We start from the raw sequence: 17,173 nt of genomic DNA, 5'->3' as shown, positions 1-17,173 counted from the left end.
TCCTACCATGAGATAATCCTTTTAAAAAGTAGAATATCGGATGCAGCTTCAGCAGCAACCTGTTTGACTCCTGAGGGCAGCTGCTTCTAATAGGTTTCCATCATCACTATCTTAATTTGAAGCTCTAAAGAATCAGGATGTTAGCAGACACTGATGATGTTGAGAGCAGTCTGCTTAGTTCTGAAAATCAGAAGCAGATGTACCCCGAAGAGATATCCTCCTCAACAGCTGGACATAGTCCTAGGTGTCCCATCCTTATTCATTCTTGTAGGGGAGGAGGTGGAATGTGCTGAGATATCCTACTGTAGGTTTCCAGGTGCAAAGAACCAGTGCCATGTATCTGTCTTTAAGGGAACAGAAAGCTTGGAGAAGAAACTAGGAAAAAAAAAAAAACTTCTCTGTTCATTATTTCTTTTATTAGAAGCCTTTCCATCCCTTCTTAATTTTAGTGCCTTCTCTCTGCTTATTTCCTACTTATCCTATATATAGTCTGCTTTGTAAATTTTTCTTTGCATGTCATCTCCCCCATTGGAGGGACTATCATTTGCCTCTTTTTTTTATCTCTTTAGCACTTAGCACAGTGGCTAGCACATAGCAGGTGCTTAATTAAGATTTACTGATTGATTATTAGCTGAGGACATAAGGTAGTGTTGTAGCCTCTGCCCTCAAGGGGAAACTGATCGGTGATGCAATTTATTAACCTGTACTTATGACTCCATGACTCCTGTTTTCGTATCCTAAAGCGGGGTAGAAAGTAAGGAAGGTAATCCTTGGTAGAAGTCTAAGTCAACAAGAATTTCTTAATGCCATCTGCATCCAGAGAAAGAACTATGGAGACTGAATGTGGGTCGAAGGATACTGTTTTCACCTTTTTTGTTTGTTTGATTTTTTTTCTTTCTCATAGTTTTTCCTTTTTGTTCTGATTTTTCTTTCACAATAGGACTAATGTGAAAATGTTTAAAATGATTGTACAAGTATAGCTTATATTAGATTGCTTGCTGTCTTGAGGAGGGAAGGTGGGGAGAGAGGGAGAAAAAAAATTGGAACTCAAAATCTTACAAAAATGAATGTCGAAAATTCTTTTTACATGTAATTGGAAAAACAAAATACTCTCGGGGGAAAAATAAAACACAAGCATTTCTTGAATGCTTAGTATGTGTCTGGCACTGTACTATTAATTACTGGGGATATCAAGAAAGGCAAAAATATAGTTCCTAGCCTCAAGAAGCTCACATTCTAAAGGGAAAGACAAATTCTAACAGGTATGTAAAAACATTATATTTGCAGAGTAAATTGGAAACAAATGTTAAAGGGAAAATACTTAAGGGACACTGAAAAAAACTTCTTGCAGAGAGTGGGATTTGAGTTGAACCTTGGAGGAGGCAGGGGAGCCAGGAGGAGGAGGTGAGGAGAAAGAGCAGCCAAGGAAAAGATGCAGGAGTGGGGGATGCATTGTCTATCGGAAGACAGCAAAGGCAATGTTGGTCAGTGGGTCATAGCATACCTGGAGAGGAATAAAGTTTAAAAAGAATGGAAAAGTAGGATGGAGACAAGCTGGTTAGAGTTTTAAAAGCTAAACAGAGGACTTTATATTCCTAAAGATAATAGAGAGCCATATTTCTTAAAATATTATAACTCTTAAGTTTATTATTCTCTGTATTTTAACTATGGAATTAAGTTTACATAAACCTGCTCCTTGAAGGCAGGGACCATTTGGGGCTTTAGTCTTTGTATTTCCATCACAGATCTTGCCTGTGTGTATATATGTGTACACACACACCCATATATGTGTATATACATATATATAAGACACAATAAATGCTTGTTAAATTGAAGTGAATACTATAACTTCTAAAAATAGGTTTTCTTTAATAATCTAGTGCTCTAATAACATTTCCTGTAAACCATATTTAATGCATAGTATATATTGATGACAGTAATTTCATGCGTTCTGAATTCAGTGACTGAAAAATTATGAATTTAATATGATTATTTCTTTTTTCAGTGCCTCAGATCCTGTGAAAAGAGAGTACCAAAATAATATCTCATCTACTCCAAAAAATGCTTTTGTCTCACCTCAGCATCAGAAGACATCTTTACTAAAGATGATTCAGCGACAAACTGGATATCAAACACAGGACAAGGTTTGGGAATTTCAGGTTTAGTAATTAAAATTATCAAAAGAGTAATTAATGTTCCACTGTAAAATACATAAAAGGGAAATAATGAATAAAAATTTGCTGATCCAGGTAGACCTTCAAAGATAATGACTACAAAAAATAACTAGCATTTATATAGTAATTTAAAGTTTACAAAGCACTTTACAAATTTATCTTATTTTAGACTCACAACATCCACTTAGTAGGTGTTATTATTAATCCTGTTTCACAGATGAAACTGAGGTAAATAGTTGTTAAGTGTCTTGCCCAAAGTCAGAGAGTTAGTAAATATCTGAGGATGAATTTGAACTCAGGTCTTTTTTATTCCAGGTCAGGATTCTGTGCATGATGGCGCAATCTAGTGTGTATAAGAATCTAACCAGACTTAAGAATACGAAGTTTCTTCTAGGTTTTCATTTACCAAACGGGATATCTGCTAATAAATTGTTATTTAATCACAGGAAAAAAAAAAAAAGTTGAGTTCTATTATTTGAGAACTAGAAAAGAAATGTGAACTTGGAACCAGAAAATTTAGGTTTAAATTATGGGTCTCTTATTCCCTAGGTATGTGACATTGGACAAATTATGCAACATCTCTTGGTTTCAATATCCTCATCTGTAAAATGGGATCTGGGAACTAAACCAGCTCAATATACTATGACCTTATTAGCAAGACTGACTTTTGTTGAATCTATGGAGTAATATGCTAAATTGAAATTAAGTGCCTTGCCCAGAATCACACAGCTAGTAAGTGTCTGATGCCAGATTTAATTTCTGAATTTAATTAAATCTTAATTTGTTTTCCTCAATTCTTTATTTGTAAAATAAGGGTAATAACTTCCTACTTCCAAGAATTGTGAGATCAAATGATATTTGTATCATTTGCATTTGTATAAGAGAATAAGATATTTGTAAAGCACTTTTGAAACCTTAAAAAAATTGCCTTCTACATGTTATCTGTCACTATTATTATGATGATAAAAATCTAGGTGACTTGCACTGTAGGCATTAGTAGAAATTTGTTCTTAGGATGCCATGTATTCCAAAATTAGAAAATATCCTAATAAATAATAATAAATAAATGAATGAATAAAACCAATTCGTCTAACCACCTCCTAGATCAATTGGGGAAACTAGAGCATTGGGAAAATTGTGACATCCCCAATGCAGAGCTATAATTAGTATTAGTGACTGAGACTTGGCAATATAGGAAGTAGTAAACATTCATTTCCTCCCCACCCACCCACCTACTTCCCCCTGCCAAGCCAGAGTCTCTCCTCTCAAGACAGCACTGGTGGGATTATATTCCTACCTAGAGCAGACAATTCCTATCATGTAATCTGCCAAGCGACTAATAGCAGGATGAATAGAGATGGGAACTCCTGTGCCCTTCTCCATTGGACTTTTCAAAAGACCAACCAAGATACCTGGAGTCTTTCCATTCTCCCTCCCCAACACAATTAGGTTCACTCTGGCCCAATGTAACACAGCTAGCTAGTGACTTAGAGGTGTGGCTAAGACTAGCACCAAAGATATTCTGGAATCAGTTCAAACTGGCTAGGAGAACTAATAGTTATATTATCAGTATAAGCATTTATTTACACATCAGAAATGGGCAAACACTACAAATCAGAACTTGATTTATTGTTTTGTTGATTATTTAGACTTGTGATAGGAAAAAATTTTAAATTTTAGTACCATTTTTTATTAGAAGAGTGCTAGAAAACTATGCCCTTTGGTTAAAATGAAGAATGAAGCAAAACATACACTTATGATGAGGGTGAACCCTGAAACTGTCCCTCTTGACTTTTGGGGAGAAGCAGTGAGGGTGAACTCTGAAACTGTGTCCCCTTTGATCTGTAAAAGAAGGGAGATTCGGAGTCTCAGACTCTGAAAAGTCTGGGAAAGCATATCTTCCCAGACAGGTTAAGGGGGTCATTCAATTGGAGATCTTGGTCAAATCAAATCACAAATTTTGGGGATGGCCCGATCCTCTTCAGGAAATTCCAGGCTTTGGGGAAAAGCCTTCAAAATTATTTTATTCAGTTGGAGATCTGGGCCTGATGAGTGGTTTGAAACTCCAAGATAAGTATCTAGATCTAGGGGCATTGACTTTCTTTTCAATTGGAACCAAGCCTCAGACTGCCAATAAAAAGCCAATTTTGAACCCCAAATCTTTGCAGGAGTCCCAAGCAGGATTATCTTTACCAAGGGACTTCTCATCTACACATAGCTGCCTGCCAGGACTCTTGCCCGCCATTGAAGACATTCTCTTCTCAGTGATAACCTTTGTTATTTCTCTGCCAGGACCTTGCCACTGAAGAGTCAGTCTTCCTAGCAAAGCTGGCTCCTCAGTGCCAATAAAAATCCTTTTTGCCATTCAGACTTTTCAGGTTTGTAAATTCTTTTATATTGAACCTGTCTCTCCAATCAGAAGGAATTCTCACATCAATTGTCTATCACTAGACCCACATCACTCATATATAAAGGACAATACACATATACATATACCCATACTCATATATAAAGGGCAATATATAGATATGACCAATACATGAAAGTGGGCCATTAGAAAAACTGAATGTTTATATGTAAGTTAATGTTCTAAAGGAAATAATCAAAAATTATTAACTACATATTTTTCTTTCATATTGGAATAAAATATACTTGTAGTTTTAAAAATAATTCTTGCTTAGTAATAAATAAGATATTTCTACTTCAATTTTGTAAATACTTTTTTGTTAATGACAATTAAACATGATGAATTACACATAGATGAATCTAAATTTTAAATGGATATTCAATATCTACTTCCCCTTCCCAACAGAAAGCCCAATCCTTACATCTGGATAAATCACAGATGTAGGGCTAAAGCACTGAAAATTAGTTTAGTTTCATCAGATTGCACCTGTGGTAATCCTGAGAAATATGTGTTAAAAGCCTCAAAGAACAAATAATATATTCAAGTGCAAATAGTGAAATTTTAAAATGATGATAGTATTTTTGCATTTATTCAAATAGAACTAAATCTTAAAAAAAAAAAACTTTCTTTAAAGGGGAGAAATTCTAAACTTAGGCTGACAGATGGATAAATGAAATTTTAATTTTAATTATAATTTTCCTAGAGTTTTAGAGCCTTAAAATAGGGATTATTGTAGAGTTCCTACCTCATACATAATGATTTGATACTCTTGTAGTTAATTGAGAATACTCTTATCTCTAAAACATAAAAATAAAAATACAGCAGAATGTTTTTAGAATTCCCATCTTCATAGGCCATCTTAACATCTACTTGATATAATCTGTGTTATATTAGATCTCTACTGTATAGAGTACCTGTGGTAATCCTGAGAAATATGTGTTAAAAGCCTCAAAGAACAAATAATATATTCAAGTGCAAATAGTGAAATTTTAAAATGATGATAGTATTTTTGCATTTATTCAAATAGAACTAAATCTTAAAAAATCCTGGCACATGAATTAATGGACAATGGAATCCTTTTGGACTGTTTCTAGGACTTATGGACATGTGTAAATTTTTAGGATGATTCATGTTATTTGTTACATTACTACTAGCCTGTGTTATATTGCTATGTGCTTATAGATTTAGATCTTAAAATCAGAAAGATTTGGGTTTGAATGCTGTTTTTTTATACATACTCCTTGTGCAGATTTGGGCAAATCATTAAAGCTCTCAAGTGTCACAACCATAAATTGCAGAGGAGTTGGCAGTATACACTTTGCCATATCTCATCTCTGGGGGGAGTTTCTTTACCCACAAGTTTCTTGCATTGTTGCAATGCTGTTTCTCGCCCACAAAAAGTTGATGTTATGGTGATATGTATTCAACCCTCCGTACATTCAGATTTTTAATTACAAGTAAGGATATAGAAAGAATTCCACAGATCAGAGAAAATGACTTAAAATAATGGAATTAGTAGAGTGTCCACCAACTGGTAGGAGAAATTCTTCTCTATATAAGTCTTCAAACAATTGATGATAAAGAAGTCAGTAAGGAAGATTTAAAGATATGGATTTGTTTTGAGAGGACTTTTTCCCCAAGATTAAATAGAAGAACAAAAGGAACATTTAAAGGTGCGACTGGGTATTAAGTGGTAAGCTTTGGCTGCAATTGACAATATGGATGAAGAAATGGAAGTCAGACATGATGAGGAAAGTTCCTACTTTGGAGGTAAAAGAAATAGGGGGATTCCAAGATTAATAAGAAAGTGGGATAGAAAATTACTTAGAGCAGGCTTTCCTGTAGTGATCTTTTTCTTCTTTTAAAATAAGTAGAATAGTTCTCTCTGGGTGAGAGGAGCAGGTTTCTCGGGGAGGTTTTCTTGGAGGCAGTCTTAGTTGCAGTTGAAAGTAATAATCACCCAAAACACAGCCAGGTGATAAAAGTTTGGATCTTTTATTGTCTCTAATATAGCCCCGTTAGCTTAGAGTCCTAGAGGCTATCTCTCTGCTTGGTTCCAAGAGCTCTTGAAGTTTTGTCCTTTGCTTCTGCCTCTGCTTTCTTCAGCCTTCAATCCAGCTCCAAGTTGAATCTGCCTTGACTCCGAGAGAGGGCTTCTGGCTCTCAATCTCCCAAAGTGCTCTGTGTCTGCACCAGAGTGCTCCTCTCCAATCCAGCTGAACTCTCTTCTGCCACCAGCCAGCCAAGTGGAAAATATTCTGGAATAGATCTCTTTTCACTGGCCTTATATATGACTCTTCTGAGAGAATGGGATTATGGGTTTTCTCCCATAGTGCTCTCTGGCCCAAAGAGCTTCAAGGGAGGTGTGAATTCACAAAGTTACAAAGTTTACTTTGTGAAACTCCCATACTTGTGAACTCCAATGAGTAAAGGTGTAAACACAAGCATTGTACTAATTAGTTCTACTCAGTACCTTGTTTCAGGTTCTGGCCCAAAACATCTTCTTGTAAGATCAGATCAACAATCTATCAACTCTAATGAGTTAGCAGTTTGTAAAGATTCCAACATCTCCCCCTTTCTTTTGTTTTAGAACATAGGGTGGTCATGACTTCCCTGACTTCTCAAGGAGGTGAGAACCCCCCAAAAAAGATGATCACGCCTTCCCTGACACCTCAGGAAGGGAGATAAAAACACCAAAGGAAATAGGAAGTCAAATCAGATTAGCGGGTTTCTGAAGGGGCTCACTTGAAACAGGTACACATAAATCCATCAATATGGGCCAGAACTTTGAAACAGATATACATGGTATACATAAATCCATCAATATGGGAGGCATTATACATAATTTACATAAGCACATAGCAATATAACACAGGCTAGTAGTAATGTAACAAATAACAAGAATCAACATGAAAATTTAAGTACTGCAATAGTCTCATCAACAATTTTTCATCTCAAGAAATCCAATGATTCTTGCAATTACATAAAATATATAAGCACATAGCAATATAACACAGGCTAGTAGTAATGTAACAAATAACATGAATCATCCTAAAAATTTACACATGTCCATAAGTCCTAGAAACAGTCCAAAAGGATTCCATTGTCCATTAATTCATGTGCCAGGAATCTAATAGTTCCTGTAAGCTCTGATCATCTGATAATTACACTTTCCCATGAAAACTCTCAAAGATCATGAATGTCTTGGAAAAGGTTTCTGATGATTTCACTTCGATTTCTACTACAGACACCTAAATATATGATAATTGAGGAATAAGAGAGAATAACAAAGGGAAATCTCCAAATGATATCTTTCAAGTTTATGTGAACTGATAGAAAGCAGACAGAATCCAGAAAGCAATAGACATAACTATGGTACTATAAATAAAAGAACAGGAAAACTAAGCCTAAAACTGTATGGTTGTAATTGATGGGGTTCTAGTGGCAGTCAGAGAGTTGTGGAAATCCCCTTTTGGTCAGAGGTGCAAGTCCTTTGTGAAAGAATTCATGAATCTGAAGAGTTTTAAGTGGCAAAAGTGGAAGTTTGTTATATGAGAAGCCAGCTTTGCTAGAAAGACTGACTTCTTAGTGGCAAAGTCCTGTTAGGGAAATGGAGGCTGCCATTGAGAAGAGAATGTCTTCTGAGCAGGCAGGATCCTGGCAGCTATGCCAAAGAGGCAAAGCATGCTACTTTGGACATTCTGCAAAGAAATGAGAGAGCAGAAAACTATTTTATGAGCAGATCTTGGCCATGGTGGGAGGGCGGGGGAGGAGCGCAAAGGGGTTGCAGTTTGAGCTGATCAGACCAGGATCTCCCAATTGAAATTATTTTGAAGACTTTTTCAGCCTGAATTTGAATGGAGATCCAGCTATCAATGAAGGTGATTTGCCTTAGAAATGGCCCAGCCTGAGAAGCTCTCTCACAGACTCCAGGGAGCCTGGGAACCCAGGAATCAAAGGGGACAGAATTTCAGAGTATTAATTTTACAGATCAAAAGTTTCACATCCCCATCATAATTAGCCAAAACCCACTATGGGCCAGGCACTGTATTAAGAATAGGGTATATGGAAAAAAAAAATCCCCTCTCCTCAAGGAGCTTACAATCTAGTCAGGGAGATGACATGCAAACAAATATATACAAAGGAAATTATATGCCAGATAATTAGGAAATAATTAACAGAAAGAAAGAAAACAAAAGAATAAAAAGGGATTGGGAAAGACTTCTAATAAAAGAAGGATTTTAGTTGGGACTTAAAGAAATCCAGTAATGAATAATCTTGGTACCAGAGGTGAAATTAAGAAAATGCATCTCACTTCCTTTCTTGGAGAGGCAGGGAAAGGGAATGGGTATTTGGTGTATCCCAGAGAAGAAAAGAGAAATACACCTTTTTCCTTTTGTTGGAGAGGTAAAGGAGTGACTTAGTGCAAAAGATTGTATATTCTGTCAGTCTGCCAGATTCTCTCAATGTGTGGGCTGGTCTGGTTTAATGGTTTTCCTTTGTTACAAAGGAAGACTCTCTGGGTGGGGATGAGATAGGTGTGAGGGGAAAAAGTATATCCAGAAATAACTATGATGTGAAAACAAAAGGCATCAATAAAAATTTAATTAACAGCAACAAAGAGAAATTGCCCTTAGGACAATCATAACAACATTCCAACTTCAAAACTGTCTGAGAATAAAAGGCTCAGTACAGTGACTGAACAAATAATGTTCAAAGCATGCAGACATACTTTCTGTCTTCCAGTTCACACCCCAGATGCACCTATCAGAAAATTCTCATGGAGACCCCTGGCTTTGAGTGTAACATGACTCACTCCATCTCCATCATATTAACCAGATTAGTGCTCCTACTCTTTTTTAAAGTACTAAAAAATGAAACTGACTTGAGAAAATATTTTTTCCTTTCAATAATTCAAAGGCACACAGGATGCATCAGTTAGCTGCTGGAATGTGACTGATGAAAAAGACCTATCTCAAACCCCTTTCTTGTATTCAGTCACAAAAGATATCCAGAATGAAAGCTGGGTTTTCATTAGTACTTTGAAGGTAATAGTGACAGATTGATTAAGTGATACTGTTAGCCCAGAAGCATAATCTTAGGATCCAGCAGAGAATATGTGAACAGAACAGGAAAGATGGACTCTATGTGACTAGAGAGAAAGAAAGATTATCTACAGCAAACACATCCATCTATATAGGATGTGTCAAAAGTCTTGATGCAATTTTAAACACACACACATATAAAACACAGCATTTTTGAGGGAAGTGCAAAAGCTTTTTGTAAGGCCAGAGAAACTGAGCAAGATAGAGATTAGAGAGTATTTAATAGTTTATTAAATGGAATGATATGCTGGAACCAAAAAGATCCAGGGTTTGGTCCCAGGGCTGAGACTATTGTCTCCAAGAATCCAGCCAACAATTAGAGTTCTCAATGACATATATATATATATATATATACGTGGTTCAGACGTGCAGATAGAGGCAGGGGAGGAGGCAGGGTGCTGAGAGTCGGAACAGGACTCTGACAGGGTGGGGTGAGCCTCCAGAGATGGGATGACATAATCAGAGGGAGGCTCCCCGGACATGGGGAGAGGCATCTTGATAAGATAGTATCTGATATTCCTGTAGCTTGGGATGGGGAGAAGCATTCTGATATTCTAAAACATAAGATATTTTATCCTTATCAAGTATTCTGATAAAGAAGGAGAGGAGGTTTTGCAGAACTGAGAAGCAGGGAAAGCAAGGCAGGACTGAGTCAGGATAATTAGGGAAACTGAGTCAGGACAACAAAAGAGAACTGTGACATAACATTTTGACCAAGTGAAATGGCTGACTAAATTGTGGTACATACAAATAGAATGTAATATTTTATCACTTATAAGAAACAATAAATATGAAGAATTCAAGAACATGGAAGACTTGAGAGTTTAATAAAATAGAACATTACATAAATAACAAAATTAATTGTAATAATTAATCTCTTTCTAGAGGACTGATCTCACTAGAAAACCATCTTACTAGAGATGTGGATATACTAGGAATGTGGAATATGGTATTAACTGTTTTTCCTTGTTAGAGGAAGGGCTCAAATGTGGGGAAAGGATGGTTGGTTTATCAACTTTTTAATGAAGCCTGTTCAAGTGAGAGAAATGATTATTGAACAACCAGTTATTGGGGAAATGAAGTTTTTTCCCTTCCTAATTTCCTCATTCTCTACTGGGTCAAATCAGCATATAAAGGAAATTATTGATAATGAGACTGATTTAATTTTCTCTTCAATCTTGTTCAGATCCCACCCAAGTGAGGAAGTCCATTGTTCTCTATTCCAGTTTGGAGGAAAAAGGGAAGGTAAAATTCTTACTCTAGATTGCCCCAGGCTGGAGATGGCCTCTGAGGAAGAGTGATCAAAGTCATGATTCCCAGCACCTCATTAAAGTGGGTTCATCCTGTATGTGCAAGAATGTTTGTGGCAGCCTTCTTTGTAGTAGGCAGAAACTGGAAACTGAGTGGATGCCCATCAGTTGGAGAATGGCTGAATAAATTGTGGTATATGAATGCTATGGAATATTATTGTTCTGTAAGAAATGACCAGCAGGATAAATACAGAGAGATCTGGAGAGACTTACATGGACTGATGCTGAGCGAAATGAGCAGGGCCAGGAGATCATTATATACTTCAACAACAATACTATATGATGATCAATTCTGATGGATGTGGCTCTCTCCAACAATGAGATGAACCAAATCAGTTCTAATAGTGTAGTAATGAATAGAACCAGCTACACCCAGCAAAAGAACTCTGGGAGATGAGTGTGGATCACAGCATAGAATTCCCAATCCCTCTATTTTTGTCCGCCTGCATTTTTGATTTCCTTCACAGGTTAATTGTACACTATTTCAAAGTCTGATTCTTTTTGTACAGTAAAATAACTATATGGACATATATACACATATTGTATTTAACTTATACTTTGACATATTTAACATGTATTGGTCAACCTGCCATCTGGGGGAGGGGATGGGGGGAAGGAAGGGAAAAATTGGAACAAAAGGTTTTGTAATTATTAATGCTGAAAAATTACCCATGCATATATCTTGTAAATAAAAAGCTATAATAAAAAAGAAAAAAAAGTGGGTCCACCTCTCATTATAATATTCATTCTCTCATTACTTGTTAACCAATCAGAGTTGACTGACACTCTCAGGAACAGTCCCTCTTCCAAGGGCATATAATCATTGAGTGGGTTCCATAAGTAGTCTTTGGCATCCAAGACCAGCCACTGACTCCTTTTATTAATTAATTTTATTAATAATAATTTGATATCATATATAATCAAAACATAATATATACAATATATAGTAATATAATATTAATTATCCATAGCTTGATTACAAAAATGATTAGTGAGACAGATATTATATGTCTTGAACTTTTTATAAAACATTACAGAAGGGTATGAAATCTGTCTTCTCAGATTAATGTTTTGAAATATATAAAATAAAATACATAGAATTGCTATTGAAATACAGAAATATAAATATATATGTATGTACATATATACATATTTTAAAGTTCATAGCTCTCCAATTAAGAACTCCCAGTTTAAAGACAAAAGGCAGATTTTTTTAAATGGGGAGAGGAGATAAATGTGTAATGATCACAGGCATGCTTGCAAAACACAAATTGGGTAATGAGTTGTAGAAGGCTTTGAAAAGACTATTGAAAGGCCCTGCACCACTGTCTCTAGATAGATTCACCAAATTCTCACCGTTTAGCAACTAAAGTGTTCAGACGGGAAAACTCTGTCTCTGTTTCTCTGAACATCAGTCCCAGAGCCTGGATAATCTGAATGCAAGCCCTAGAAAATAAAGGAAACCATGAAAACAGCCAAGAGATGGCTTTCTTTCCTCCTCCCTCAACTATGAGCTCATTAGCAATCTACTACTTAACAATCCAAAAAAAAAAAAAATCCAAATAGAATAATTAAAATATCCACTAAAACAAAGCTTGCTATGCTAATTAAATAATACATTGCCAATATCATGTTTTGTCCACTACCAAGTTCCTTTGCTTTCCTTTTGATATGGATTAAAAATTAAAATGGAATATTTTAAAATTAAAAGAATTTAAATTTAAAAAAAAAAAATTTAAATCTCTAATTCTACCAACAGATAACTTACTCCAGTTGACTAGCCCTTTGGCTTTTATTTTGAAGTGCATTAAGATCCTGAGGTTTGGGCAAGTACTCATGAAGCTTGCTCACTAAGAAATAGTACAGGTCACTGGTCTGTGAAAGGAAAAGAGAAAGAAAACAGTCATTCAAGGAAAAAATGTTCCTAGTTCTCTAGAGATGAGATCTTACATAACCAAAGACCGAGAAATGATTTGTGCTTTGATTAACAGACAATAAGCTACAGTATTTCCCATGAAACATCAGCACAATCAAACTTGAGGCCATCCTTTCCCAGAAATAAATTTAGTATTTTTAAAACAGAGATAGTCTGTCTTAGTGGAAAAAAATGAAGGTCTGGAAGGGGAGATCTGGCCAATGAGATAATGTATCTCATTGACAACTTTAAAACCTAATGTATTATCAGCAGGCAGGGTGTCCTGATAGAGACAGTGGCTAGTCTTGTAGGCAGGAAGACTTGCTTCTGATGCATCTGACACAGTAAGGTCTGAGAGACATTTTATTTCTCAGACCCTAAACAGACCAAAGATGAGCAAGCAGACAGGGAAATGATAGAAAGATGATAGACATATAGATAAATGTATGATAGACAAGTTAAATATATCTAGTAGACAGAGAGAATAGGCAGATAATAAAAGATAAATAGGTAATAGATGTAGATAAATATATATATTGAATAGATTAGATATAAATGTATATTAAAATATATATTATATAATGTAATTATTATTCTATAACATAATTATATAACATATATATTGAATAGAATAGCTATAAATAGATGATAGATAAGATAGACATAAACAGATAAAGGAGACATAAAGCAATGGTTGGTAGACATAGGTAATAAAAAGATATATAGATGACATAGATAAATATATAAATATACTGAATAGTAAGAGATAAAAATTGATGATAGATTTGGATAAATAGATGAGAAAGAGATAAGCATACAGATACATGATAGATACAATCAGATAATAAAAAGATAGAGAGAAATGATACATAGGTGATAGAGATGACAGGCAGACAGATGATATATAGATGATAGGCAGATGATGGTAGGTAGATAGGTAAATGAAAGGTTCATTAAGTGTGTATCCTGTGCTGGTTATTATACCAAATTCTGGGGAAAGAAATACAAATCAGAAAAACATCTTAATGCTCAAGGAGTTTACATTCTCATGGGTGAAGATCACAAATATGAGGGAGCTTGAAAGCAGGGAGAGAGGGGGGAAGAAGAGTAATAAAACAAATAAATGAACTGTTCCATAAGAACTGAAGAGGACCGGTTACTGATTGGGATGGCAAATTTGCCATTCTGCATCAAAGGTAACCAGAAATGACACACCCAAGTGTTCACTACTCTGATGCAATCATAGGTTTGTATCCAGAAACCAACTTTAGGCTAATCCCACAATCTCTTTGTCTTTTCTGGTCGATTCTTTTTTCCTTGTGAATCTGTGATTTCATAGACTACAGGGAATTTCCAGGAAGAAAACTTACTCTCCCAACGCAGGTTAACAATTATTCTCCAATTTCTAGTCACAGTCCTAACAGCTTGAGTGATTTTTCAGTGGTTAAACACATAGCATATATCAAAGACAAGAAGTAAATCTAGGTCTTCCCTACTGAGGGTCTGCCTCTGACTATACAGGGATACCTAAACTAGCAATGTCATAGAGCTATTGGTGAGACAAAACAGAATAATAGATGGGGAAAATGCTATTGTCAGGAAATGTGAGGTATTGGTATATTCTAAAAAAAGAATATTGAACTGAAAACAATCTCAAAACTTCCATTAAAGAATGGAATATATGGTCTATGAGATGATAGATACATAGATAGATAGACAGACAGATAGATAGGTAGATGGAGGGATGGATGATGGGTGGGTCAAGTTAGTATGACAATACAAATTAATAGATAATAAAGTTTGTATCATAGATCAACCCAGCATTAAGATAAATTCTAGTCTCTAAAATAAGGTCAATTGGAACAAATGCAAACTCTGTTTTTCCCTATTTCCCTTTTTGCTTGATTTTATTAGAACTAGAAAATAAAATGTATTTGCTGCAGACAGGTCACAGAATTCTACACTAGTGCAATGAATTGGCAGGGAGGACCTTAGGGACTCCTTGTACAGATTAGAATCCTAAATATGTCAGGCTTGAGTCATCCCCTTCACAAAGATGAAGTGACTTGCTTAGAGATTATATTAGCCCAGGGAAATGGTGAAGCATTAGAAAGATACTAGACTAAGTTAGGTATAATTGGGGGGGGTGGCGCAAAAGAGGAAGAAGAGAAGTAATTTTTGAGGTGCTGAGACATACTTCTCCCTCACCAAGTTTTCTCTCTTCTTTTTAAGCACTCTATGAATGTGTGTGGTTTTTATTGTTGTTATTGTTATTATTATTATTATTATTATAGTCCTAGGTGCCTGGAATTCTGCCTTTAGAATTTCATTCCTTCAGTCCGAGGCTTTAACATCTGGGAACTCTTACTAGTCAGATACTATATTTGTGAATGAAGAATTTGAGAGCAGACTTTGATTATGAGAAGGAGAGAGAATGAGCAGTAAGAGAAGATAAGTAAGGGATACTATGAATAGTAAGGATGGGGAAAAAAGTAGTATCAATTTGGGGAGCAGAGGAGGAAAAGGAAAGGGAATAAGAAGTTATGTAGTACTTAATATACAGTGTGGGGCACTTTTTACAAATATTATCTCATTTGATCCTCACAACCACCCTGCCAGATAAATGCTACTGCAATTGCCATTTTAAAGGTGAAGAAGGCACAGAACAGGGAAGTTGGTAATGGATTTAGGAAGATTTCCCAAATTCAAATCTCAGTCATTTTAGCTATGGGACCCTGGGCAAATCCATCTTAATTTTATTTATCTCAGTTTTCTCATCTGTAAAATGAGCTAGAGAAGGAAACATTTCAGTATCTCTGCAAAAAAAAAAAAAAAAAATCCCAAATAGGGTCACAGAGAGTTGAAAGGGACTAAAAGATGACTTAACAAATAGATACAACATAAAATATAACTAGGGATAGCAAGGTTTCCTAATGGATAGAGATCTGGACCTGAAACCAGGAAGACCTAAAATCAAACCTAGCCTCTGATACATATTAATTGTGTGATCCTGGGCAAATCACTTAATATTGTCTTCCTCACTGCCCTCATCTGTAAAATGAGGGTAATAACAGAACCTACTTCTCGCAATTGTTGTGATGATCAATTGAAATATCTGAAAAGTAGTTTGCAAACTAAAGAGCTATATAAGTACTATCATTTTATTATAATTATTAAGAAATTATTGCATATAATTGTTGATAGTATAACTGATAATATTAAATTAATTAATAATTATTCTAATTATTGTATGTCTAATTATTTAAGTCAAGTAGAGACATGAAAGATCAGACAAAACTGGGGAGGAGTGGTAAAATAGAAATCTAAGCAAAGAACTTGAAAAAATTGGATTCAGAATTTAGTTTAGGTTACCTGGTAAAAAACACCAAAATAAGAAAGAAGTTGGCTTTGGGCCAAATGTTACCTGAGCCACTGTTTCCCCTTGCTGTGTGTCAAGAGTTGGAAACCAGGAAATTGAGAGAGGGAGAGGAGTCCCCACAAGCAAGCAGATGCAAAGGAAGTGCCAAGAAGAGTAGTTGGCAAAGATTGCACCAGTAAATAGCTGTGATGCGTCCTGATCCAAGCAATGAAAATGATTTAAATGCAAACTATGGGCCTGGGGAAAATCAGTACCTCTGATGGAACATGGGCCAGGAAGAGAGCTGATAACAATTCTTCCTCCCCTTCCTTCCTCTCACCCTAAGAAAAATGCCAAATATATCATAGGTTATCTACTCACTCTAAACTCCTTGCTTTTTCCCAGTTTGGAACTATAATCATACAGTTACCAAAGTGAACTAGTGGTATCTTGGGCAAACCAAAGAAATCAAAGAAAGAGGGGAAAAATCCTTAGGTATAAAAATACTTATTACAACTCTTTTTGTAGTGACAAAGAAGTGGAAAGTATTGGGGTAATACGGGGTAGAACTCATCACTTGGAAAATGGCTGAAAAAGTTATATGAATGCAATTCAATTGTGCTATAAGAAATGTTTAGAACAGGACTTCTTAAACTTTTTCCACTCATGATCCTTTTTCACCCAAGAAATTGTTATGTAACCCCAAGTATATAAGTATATAAAATAGGTATATAAATCAAACATTTACTGAAAATAAATCATAATTTTATAACCCAAATATTCAGTTATAAGACCCCATTTTGGGTCAAAACCCATAATTTAAGAAGCTGTATTTTAGAGAAATCTAGGAAGATATATCATTTAACTGAAACTAATCCTTCCAAAATACCTAATGATCTCTTAA

At 35.5% G+C, this 17,173-nt stretch overlaps 1 protein-coding gene across 2 annotated transcripts in view; it reads right to left on the bottom strand.

Annotated features, from left to right (window-relative positions):
* C5H12orf56 (chromosome 5 C12orf56 homolog) overlaps positions 1 to 17,173 on the bottom strand; it is a 131,538-nt gene that overhangs the window by 24,531 nt on the left and 89,834 nt on the right. For both annotated transcript variants that reach the window (XR_007954309.1, XM_052001219.1), the window contains exons 7-9: positions 12,765 to 12,871; positions 12,353 to 12,442; positions 2,077 to 2,200 (exon numbers count right to left, since the gene is read on the bottom strand). Coding sequence is in view for 1 of the 2 variants with exons in the window: in XM_052001219.1 (XP_051857179.1) it covers positions 2,077 to 2,200; positions 12,353 to 12,442; positions 12,765 to 12,871 (321 nt within the window). In the remaining variant the exon portion in view is untranslated. The remainder of the gene's footprint in view (positions 1 to 2,076; positions 2,201 to 12,352; positions 12,443 to 12,764; positions 12,872 to 17,173) is intronic.

This window comes from Antechinus flavipes, chromosome 5 (assembly GCF_016432865.1).
Source record: "Antechinus flavipes isolate AdamAnt ecotype Samford, QLD, Australia chromosome 5, AdamAnt_v2, whole genome shotgun sequence".
NCBI classification, from domain to species: Eukaryota; Metazoa; Chordata; class Mammalia; order Dasyuromorphia; family Dasyuridae; genus Antechinus; species Antechinus flavipes.
Note: the sequence above shows the minus strand (reverse complement) of the source record. Positions and strands in the feature narration are given on the sequence as shown.